The 10,806-nt window shown below is 44.2% G+C and overlaps 1 protein-coding gene across 1 annotated transcript in view; it reads right to left on the bottom strand.

The window, feature by feature from the left end:
- Positions 1–1,061: 1,061 nt before the first annotated feature.
- LOC147612260 (uncharacterized) overlaps positions 1,062–10,806 on the bottom strand; it is a 55,064-nt gene continuing 45,319 nt past the window's right edge. Inside the window, exons 4-7 of the mRNA XM_086784141.1 lie at positions 9,904–9,957; positions 2,917–2,955; positions 1,863–1,971; positions 1,062–1,588 (exon numbers count right to left, since the gene is read on the bottom strand). Of these exons, the coding sequence (XP_086640267.1) occupies positions 1,416–1,588; positions 1,863–1,971; positions 2,917–2,955; positions 9,904–9,957 (375 nt within the window). The 3' untranslated portion in view covers positions 1,062–1,415. The remainder of the gene's footprint in view (positions 1,589–1,862; positions 1,972–2,916; positions 2,956–9,903; positions 9,958–10,806) is intronic.

The following is a 10,806-nucleotide window of genomic DNA, read 5'->3' as shown; positions in this document are numbered from 1 at the left end:
AGGCAACACTCAGAGAGGACAGGATGAACCAAACAACTCTTAAACCTCCACCACATTCATTTTTGGTTTTTCCGCCAGGCGATCATGGCGCCCGCCACCCACTCATCCAATTGAGCCCACAACCCTCTTTCCCTCCCCGCACCCCCCCGCTTCACCAAAGAGGGCCCGCTGTCCCCAACCCCAAATAACAAGAACCTCCACCTGACAACTGTAGATACAAAACATCGTCAAACACCATAGAAATGTTCCATCATAGGAGGTGGACATTGCTGCACGGAACACTATCCAAGAGGTGGATGAGCTTAAAGTGTCTTGTGTATACACACACCACATAGTTTTGTGGGCCTATTTTGTATGTTTTTTTTTCATGCTTGCAACATCCAGCTATTCATGGATCATATGTTGAGTACATATGATCCATGAATAGCTGGAGATCATCTGTTGGTATTCATGGATCATATGGACTTCTAGACCGTTTTCAGTCTTTAATAAGATAGTAATAAAATATTTTTCTGTCTCTCCGAGACACCACATATAGATCTACAGTAGAAGGTTCAAAGAAGGAATAATAGAAGTGTACAAAAAAACACTTACTAGCCAACATCAATTATGAATAACCATATTAAAACGGTGCTCACCATGAGCTTCTTCACATAAGTAAAATAATGAAGCATAGCTCAACTATGCATAACCACAAACCCTCAACCAGGCACTGGGAAAACCGATTTACACATGGGAGGAGGGGTCAAGCACGGGTAATTGAGCAGGCCACAAAGCTAAGTGATCAAAGCCACCCAAGGCTCCAGAGACGCTGTGAGCCAGGTGGAACAAAAAATACGAAGCAAATGGCAGTCCCAACCTCATCCAGCAGGGATACAAAGACAGAACAAACCACTTAAAGAAAAAATGACAAAGGGAAAACCACATCTTCTGAAGGCTTTAAACACTTTCCATTAAATTCCAACTTCAGCGTGAGACCGTGAGGTCCCATCATCCATGCAGAGAAGCTTTTAGTCTATGACCTCGTGTACTGTTAGTATTGTTACATGTCCACTTGATTTCTTTCATGTTAGATTTATTTATCTAAAAATCTCATGGCTAGAATACCAACAGATGGCCTTAATTTCAGTTTCTCTCTCTCCTCTCAAGGACTTCTTCACCACGGTGTGCAATGTGGCCAATGCAAGGTCTTCAACCAAAGTCCTGACTCCTACCATATCTCCTAGTGATGGGCCAATCAAATTCACTTGGTTACAGAAATGCGGACTCACATGATGTTTTACAATGTTACATTACTATTTACATCAGTAGAAAGTACATAAAATACATCTGTAGAAAGTACGTAAATACACCTTCGTTGTGAAATACATTAGTATGTTCTACCAAAGCCCTGACAAAAGCCATCCAAAGCCCTCTCATTTTTTTGCCATTTCTTGAGACTCGTTTTCACTTTCTTCATCAGAATAAGAGGTAAACTTTGAGGGAAGATTATAAATGGGCCTTCGGTCCACACCCTTTCTGGAATACTCTCTCCATCTTCTGGCAGCTGCTGCCGCTTTCGCAGCTCTTTCCTGCACCTCCGGGTCTACTGCTGACAACAAATCCTAAACATTTTAGTAAGGCTTCAAGCATAGGAGAGAATTATTCACAAGTAAAGCTAATTTGTGAGCCTTTCTTTTTTCTTAACAGAAGTCCCAAGGCTCAGGGGAGGACAGTTTAAAGGCAACCTTGAAAGTCTCTGGGTGTGAATGTTTTATAGATGTTCTAGAGGCTCAAAAAAACAAATTAGATACAAGAACCCACAAAAATGCATTTCCTTGGGTTAAACTATCCAAAAAAAAGCCCTACATAGTAGATTTTACCTGGATTCTGTGATTCAGTTCCATCCTGGCTTTGGTTCCACAAGTTTTGCCACCATGGCCCACTATCCATTTTATGCTTCTCTTTCATCATCCTTATTTTTGCAGCTTCCTGCATTATCATAGCAGACATCAACAAACCCAAACACGATACAAGGTTAAACAAGGAAAACCTACGCACCACAAAACGGACTGCACATTTTTCTATGGGGATTTCAAAGAAAACTTCAATATCACCGGGTAGTAAAAAATAGATCTATTTTTTCACATGGTTTATTGAATATTAAGTATACTTACTTTTGAGATGAATATTTAAGACCGCTACTGTAGGTCAGATACATTAAACAACATGCTTCTTGGAAATGCAAAGGCTGTAAGTAAACCTAATAAATACTCTCTTCTGCACATTTAGATGAAATCATATTTGTTTTTCATCAATTTATCTATGCCGGGAAAACGGCATTAACTTATTCTTGTGAAGGAACGATAAAATTGTGTATGGCTTTTAAGTTTTTGCACATCCAAATCACATTCATGCTTACATACTTTTGAGATGAATATTTAAGACCGCTACTGTAGGTCAGATACATTAAACAACATGCTTCTTGGAAATGCTAAGGCTGTAAGTAAACCTAATAAATACTCTCTTCTGCACATTTAGATGAAATCATATTTGTTTTTCATCAATTTATCTATGCCGGGAAAACGGCATTAACTTATTCTTGTGAAGGAACGATAAAATTGTGTATGGCTTTTAAGTTTTTGCACATCCAAATCACATTCATGCTTACATACTTTGGAGATGAATATTTAAGACCGCTACTGTAGGTCAGATACATTAAACAACATGCTTCTTGGAAATGCAAAGGCTGTAAGTAAACCTAATAAATACTCTCTTCTGCACATTTAGATGATATCATATTTGTTTTTCATCAATTTATCTATGCCGGGAAAACGGCATTAACTTATTCTTGTGAAGGAACGATAAAATTGTGTATGGCTTTTAAGTTTTTGCACATCCAAATCACATTCATGCTATGAACTACAAGTACAATACCACAGCTCGTGATTGCTTCTTCTCCCATCTCCGACTTGCCTGTCAAAGAAAAAAAAGTCATAAGAAGGATTTCGGTAAGTGCACTAGCCATTGACTGGAATATTCTTGATTTACTGGGATCATTCTATATCCTTGACTAATCTTGACTACTAAGTGCTCCTTAACATACTAAAACAGCACAAACTTTCACAAGGCTAGAAGCCCTCCTTATGACCAGAAATCAACATGATTATACCATTGTATTGACGGAACATACATGTAGTTCACAAAAGGATGGGCAGAATATGATTTTTCTCACTCATGTTGGGTATGCCTGCGTGCGTGCGCGCATGAGAAACATGCAACCACAACATAGGTCTTCTTGATGAACTCAATCTTTGCTATGTTAGGGGGTGATCCTATTGTCAGAATCTATTTGGGTGGTGAGCCTGGGCCTAGAAACCTGAATTTGAACTACAAACTTGTTTGTCTTGTGTTTAGGAGAGAAGAGAAAGAGAAATGAAGCTGTAAGAGAGTATTTGCAGGACTCAATGCTCAGGATTTGATTGATATGTTCTTACGCCAAGTACATGCCTTTGTAGATTTACAACCTTATCTTTTGACCCAAACAAATCACACTCACAAACACACACGACACACATCAGACTTATCTTATTCAGATATAAGGTGGTGTTTACACCTTCACACCTAAGCAGGTGTTCACACACACATACACATGAAAACGGTTAAACACACGCACACGAGGCTCCGAATGCCCAACAAACCCCCCTTTAGAGCAAAGGTGGTGAGACCCAATACACAAAGGAAGTAGCTATCTTCTAACTCCATCATGTGCTACAAGGGAGGGATCTAGCCATGCGCACTTCCCATGCCATGCTAATCCTCCAATCAGCCAGTGACCGAAGGCACACAACACAAACATTTATTACAAATCTTTTTTGGGGGACCTCCCGGGCAGAGAATCCTTACTGACACTCGTGCACAAAAAACAGCTAGAATGCCCAGTAATAGTCTTTCTCATTGGGCTGTTGCTGCAACTATTGCTTCTTAAGTTGGTACCTCATCATCTTCAGCTATGAGATATGCGTGATGCTTTTCCCAGTTTTTTGAGGCAGTTGGCCTCCTTGTGCCCCATCATTTTGCAGTTCTTGCATAGAATCTTCTTATTACTCCATTTCTGTGCTCCTACAAACGCTTTGTCATGGTCAAGACTGGTACTAGCGTGCTGTACTTTTTTTTTCCAGGAAAAAGATCCTTCTATTAGTTAATGAAAAACAGCCACCAAGGGCTAGATACAACCACAAAGGGCTAAATACAAACTCGCCTCATATAAGGGTGGGAATCAAATGATCATAAGGGGAAGAGACACTTCTCCTCTGGCTGGTGGCTCTATGAGGAGAAGGCTATCTCGTACAGGGAGAGGAGGGGGGGGGGGGTGCACAACCACACAGGTCGTCTGTAATGCCAAGTGGGGTCACCACCTCTATCTGTGAGAAATGGGCTAGGCCTCCAAAGCCTCAAGAAAGCTTCCCGCCACCACTGGTCAGAACGTCCCTGTAACTTTCCCAACTGATCCTGGAGGGTGTGAATGATATCCAGCTGTATGCTCCTGATGGACTCAACCAGCAGAGTGTGGGTACCCTGGATGGCCTCGATGCATCTAGCTCGCCAAATGTGCCAGGCTGCTATGCTACTGCAAATCTCCCATCTCTGGCATGAGCCTGGTCGCTAGTAGTCTGTAGGTGGGGTTGTGATTGGTACTGCAGAAATACGATGGTGAGAGACCTGAAGGGCTAGCCTTCCCCCATCCTCCTCATAAGCCCTGACCACTCCAGCCTCTGTGGCCCAAGCGACAATGTCCCACGTAATAATCCGGGTTGATGCCCTGTCCATAGTGAAGATGCGGAGAATCTACTGCCAAATCTGCTGAGCCTTCGGGCAATCCCAAAGACAATGTCGTTGAGACTCGGGTGGCCACACCACGGGCAAGCTGCTGGCCGACCTCCAATTGCCAGCCAAGTACCAACCGCCAAGCTCTTGTGTGCCATCAACCAAAGAAAGAGGGTGATCTTTCTAGGCCAAAAACTGTCCCAAAGCCTCTTCCAGAAATCTCAAAGGAAATGTTGTGAGGTCCTGTGTGACTGGCAATGTGCTGTTGCCGGGGTGCCATCAATCTCTGGCATTTGGATCCTGCGGCCTAGCCGCGCTGTAAATGCAAAGAAAGAGGGTGATCTTTCTAGGCCAAATACTGTCCCAAAGCCTCTTCCAGAAATCTCAAAGGAAATGTTGTGAGGTCCTGTGTGACTGGCAATGTGCTGCTGCTGTTGCCGGGGTGCCATCAATCTCTGGCATTTGGATCCTGCGGCCTACCGCGCTGTAAATGCAAAGAAGGGGGCATCTAGAGTCTTCTCCTCATCTGTGGGGTCATGCCAAGTCCACTCTCCCGGGTCCCACTGTAGGTGCGTGAGAGGTTGGCACTCCCATATCCATAGCTGCTAGAATCTCTCCCTGGCCACCTTGGCTGGTGGTGGGTCGATGTGCCACTTCCGTGCCCAAAAACCAATCACCCTCACCCCCTGCAAGGTGCAGCCACTGAAGTCCTCTAAGGGAAGCTTGGATATCTCTAGTTTGCCATGGGATCTAATAGAGAAAGTGAGCAGACCATTGCCCTCATTTGCTCCGTGGACCGCCACAAGAATATCATGTCTCATAAACACACCTAACCACACTGGGGGAGTCAAGTCTAGGATAGGGGTCAGCCACTCCTGAGGGATAGCTGAGTCGATGTCAATGCTGAGCTTGGCTCTACCCTGAACCCTGTCAGGCCTCTCTCCTGCACCTCTGGGGATAACTGCATGTGTGCAATCCAATCTTCAAGGGATCTAGCTGGTCCTATGCTCAAGGAGCCCCATGGAAGACGAGGTCCGGCCCCTAACATGGGGCCACTAGGTAAACGGATCAAGGGGTTCCAGACCAAAGGTTGCCGAAGCCGCTCCTATGAGATTGCCGGAGCTATCTGCCTTAGGTGATCACGAGCTCAGAGTAAGCTAGCTGCAAATCTAGTCCCGCATCTCTGTGAAAATCCATCTGGTACTCTGCGGCCAAGGGTCCCCTAGACCCAGGGTGTGGACCGAAATCCAAGTTCCCTGGTATCATGGGGTCACCACTCTTAAATAGAGGTACGATAGTATGTGCCGACCAACTATCTCGGAAACCTTCGCAAATGGCCCTGTTAAACATGTATACTAGCAGTGGTGCCAATACATCTCTGGCATGTGAAAAATGTTCAGCCACCAGACCATCCTGATCTTGGGCTCTTCCATTACGTAGTCTGTCAATAGCATCCAAAACCATCCCAATGGTGACAAAAGTACTATGATCCGGGCGAGTCCCTGACGGATGAGGGATGGGGGGCTGCCTTGGTACTTCATATAAAGTTCTTGCATATTCATGCCATGCCTCAGGTGCTGTGATAGGTGTGGGTGGTTGTCACTCATGGAACATCTTCCATGCCCTCTTGCTGTTGTCCTGCCCCAAAAGTAGTTGGTATATCTCCATCTCAAGCTTGGTCAAGTAATCCCGCTTCTTCTTCCGCGCAAGGCGTTTGAAGAGTGTTCTAGCATGTCTATGTGTATGGATGCCAAGGGTGATCTCCGAGTCTCGTGACATTCATCATCATACCAACCATTCTGTGGGGGGGCCTAGGAGAGGCTGGCGAAGGGGGGAAGAGAGGTTGGCGAGGGGGGGGGGGGGGTGGAGGAGATAAGGCAGAAGCGTAGCTAAGAGGGGGATGGGGGGGAAGCAGGAGAGAATGGCGGGTGGAGGAAAGAGCAACGCGAGAGAGGGGGGGGTGCGGGCGTAGGAAACGAGCTGAGGGAGGAAGCTCAAAGAGATAAACACGACTCCAATCCCTCACATGAGTTGCTCGCCGCCCTTAAGCCACAGCGTGGCCCTACACAAAGGGTCTAGCCCCGATAATGAGCAACGGCCAAACACTATCAATTTTCTTTTTTGAACGTTGTGAATTAGATATATTTTTGAAAGTATAGAAAATTTGCTTTGTCGGCGTTGCCAAGCAATTGACACTTGTGCTATCATTTTAGGCTCCGGGCCCAAGGCAGTGGACTTGTATTTGCACAAATTGGGAGCTATAGAGGAAAAAGCCCAAATTTTCATTGATGCAGAGGCTCCAATTTGATGCAATGGGCTTATTTTTGGAAAAGCTTGTGGCTATTGGATCTTCATTTGATGAATTTCTTCATATTTGAGAGAAACCCCTAAATTTTACAAGTTGTAGAAGATCTAGTTTTGATGCAGAGGGCTGATTTGTGCAGAAACCCTAAATTCTATTTAAATAATAGCTTCAATTAGATAAGTTTACCTCATTTGAGAAAACCTCAAAACTCATTTCTGACGTGGACTTACAAAAATGTCGAATGTAGGAACCACAACCAGGCTCAACGTGGACCAGGTACTGATGATGTGGAGAGATAATGACAGCATCGGTTATATTGGCAGTGGTTGGGCGGAGTCGAGGAAGAGTTACACTGGCAGACGTGGCCCGCTGGGCACTATGGTTACCCAACTGGGGGAGGTGCGCTGGCAGCAGCGGTCCCTTGCACAGTAAGAGCACCGGCTGAGCGGCGTCAGCTATATTGGCGGTGGCTGGGCAGAGTCGAGGAAGAGTAACACCAGCAGACGTGGCCCACTGGGCACTACGGTCACGCAATTGGGGGCCCCTGTCTCTTGCACAGTAAGAGCGCCAGCTGAGCAATGGTTTGCAATTGCGACAGCAGTGACGGTGGCCACGGTGTGGCGGAGGTGGTAGGCCTTAGAAGGCAGGCCGCCGAGACCATGGCACAACAGCTTGGAAGAAATTTAGCAGAGCTCGGAGGTAGCGCAGGGCAGCAAAGGCGACGAGTAATGGTGGTTGTATTCAGTGGTGAACGCTATAGATCTAGACGGACAGGAGCTGCACAGCAACTGAATTAGTAGGCGAAGGCATAGCGTTAGCATGTGCTGATCAGGGTGGACTCTGATACCATATTAGTTTACATGGTGTATGTATAGAGAACCTTAACTACGGTGGATGGAAGATTTCCATGGTCTGTGTATAGAAAGAGAATGTTGCATGACTCAATGACAGATTGATTGATATGGTTGAAGTTATGTTCACTCACCAAGTGCAATGCTTTTGTAGGCTTGGAGCCTTATCTTTTGACCCATACAAATAACACACACTAATAAGTGCATGCCGCATGGCACACTTATCTTATTCACTTGTAAAAGTGTGTTCAACTAACACACTACTATACTAACCCTTTTAGGGGCTGTTCACACACAACACAAATACGGATACATGGGGTGAAGGAACAAACACATGAGACTCCCAATCCCAACAGTATGGCCATTCCGAGTTTCTACTTTTACCATTTGGGTTAACCAATGCTCCAACAACTTTCCAACAAATGATGAACAATTTACTTCGTTCGTATCTGGGAAAGTTTGTTGTGGTCTTTTTGGATGACATACCTATTTATAGTAAGTCATTGCATGAGCACGTACATCATCTTAGGACTGTCTCACAAATATTGAGATAGGATGCCAAAGAGTCCAAATGTGATTTTTTCAAATCAGAGCTTCTATATTTGGGTCATATCATCAGTCAGTATGGTATTCGAGTAGACCTAGATAAGGTGAAGCAGGTTCGTGGGTGGACTGTTCCAAAGACAATAAGACACTACTAGCCTGTATTATTAGTGATGAATGCTGCAAGTTAGGCAATTTCTTTTGGAGGTTTTTTTGGAGAAGTCGGATATGAGGTTACAGACGATGAGCTGTTGCTGAAAATCCACATATGCATGGTCTGAGAAATAGGAGTAATCACATCATGTAAGAAAACGCTTTATGGGCATGCAAACAAAGGGCAAGGATTTCAAGTAGAATAACCTCATGTACAGAAGGGGCATGTGGATGGATTCACCTTGAAGGCCTGATTATGGTGAGGAGGTTGAGCAGTTGATTTTTTAAATTCCCAAGACTGGTTGATGTGTGAAGCTATTGCCTTTGTATTAGGGTCCTGATTCATAATATCCAGAAAGTTATATAATTTTTCCTATGCATTAAAGGTTCTCTTTTAGTTGAGTTGGTGATGATAACCTAGTGGTTGAGACCTTGGTTAAGCTTACAAGTCTTCAATAGGCTATAATTTCACAGCATATAATAAGCTACTGTTTCTGAGAGCAGCCAGTCGTGGGGGGGGCCTTGCTCCCTTTCTTTCCTCTCATCTTACCTCCTTGAAGGACTGTTATTCCCATATGGGCAGGTGTTCGTTTTTCTACTAATTGAAGGATCTTTTCTTGGGGGGAAAAAGTATTTACTAACAATTCATCCCAGGTGAGTTGGCCTAACAGCAAGCCACTCAACCCAGGGGTTGCAGTTCAAATTGCAACACCAGAAGAGGACATTGTCTATTGAGAAAGACTAAAAATTCTCACCCATGGGTGTGGCTAGCCACGTTCACACCATGGCTTGTCAAGTGTGGTGGCCTAACAAGGCAGGGAAGACTCCTTGCCTACAAGAAAGATGGTTGCTGATTTCCTGTGGCTCAAATCCAACCATATCCGGCATAGACGGGCCAAGTGCAAGTCTTGGGACACTTTGACAGATGTGAAACTTTTTGCACATGGCCCGTCAGGCCAGAATGGAAGCAATGAAAAAAACATGCAATGAAAAGTGCAAGGCCACTCTAAAAACCATTGCCTTTTTTTCTTTTTTTTAATAAAATTCCTGCCACTCAGATTTTTTACAAATCTCTTACAAGAATCTTTGGCACAATTCCTAATCTAAAAACATCAATTCTTTTCTTCCTTAACATATGCATCAAGAAACAACACTCAACTACTTCTCGTGATGAGACAAAAAGACTTTACACAAGTCAAATCAAAACAATTATCTTTAAAGTTCTCAGACTGAATAATGGCATACCGAACCAAAGACATCTGCTGACATCCTACCCATGCCAGAAAGCATTACGCCAACCTGCACAGTTTCAGAAACAGAAAGCAAGTGAAACCCTACCCAAAAGCTTGTAGCTATCCAAGATGTGGGTGAAATGTAATACAGATCTAAAGATAAAATTGAGCATTAATTGTGATGTAACAAATACACCTGATTCAAAATCGAACAATAAGAGCAATAAGAGGTTACGGGTCCATTCCCAAAATCAGCATCAGATTTTAAAAACATGCATGATCCACTTCACTAGAATGTTGTTTTTCCAAAACAATGCCTCTTCTCATCATGATCACCACCATCAGTCATCTGGCACAACACACCTCCTGAGCGGAAGACTGAAAAAAGGGTGTAGGCCTTCCTAGTTCAAATAAGAAAAAACAACCCCTTGCCATGGTCCTCTACAGGAGTCACCTCGTTGCATGTCATATAACACTCATAGTGATCCCACATTGATCCATGTAGCACCAACTTACATGTAAAGGAAAAGTGTTGCTTTGAACTAAAGGCTTGATGAATTCTTCAGCTTAATCTACTGTAGAATGCCGAAATTGTAGAATGCCATTATGATGAAGCTAAGTCCAAGCATGAACTTATTATCAATAGTCTCAACTGCTGACTCACTGCTGCAGCAAACTCTGCCTGTATAATCTGGTGTGGGACTGATGGTTTGTTGCGGATCATACGGGAGAACATCATGACCTGGGGCCTCTCAACTCACTGCCAATCCTCATCGTATAAATTTGGTCCCCGTAAGGCTGCTCCATACATCAAGGCTGGTGTGACGAGGGTGTCAAAAAGCCAACCCTTCATCCGGGGCTTCTGGAAATGTGCCTGGAAGCACTGTCGCTCAAGTAAGCTCAAGGTTGCATATCC

Source organism: Cibotium barometz, chromosome 46 (assembly GCF_041138505.1).
Source record: "Cibotium barometz isolate CiBa-2024 chromosome 46, ASM4113850v1, whole genome shotgun sequence".
In the NCBI taxonomy this organism is placed as follows: domain Eukaryota; kingdom Viridiplantae; phylum Streptophyta; class Polypodiopsida; order Cyatheales; family Cibotiaceae; genus Cibotium; species Cibotium barometz.
Note: the sequence above shows the minus strand (reverse complement) of the source record. Positions and strands in the feature narration are given on the sequence as shown.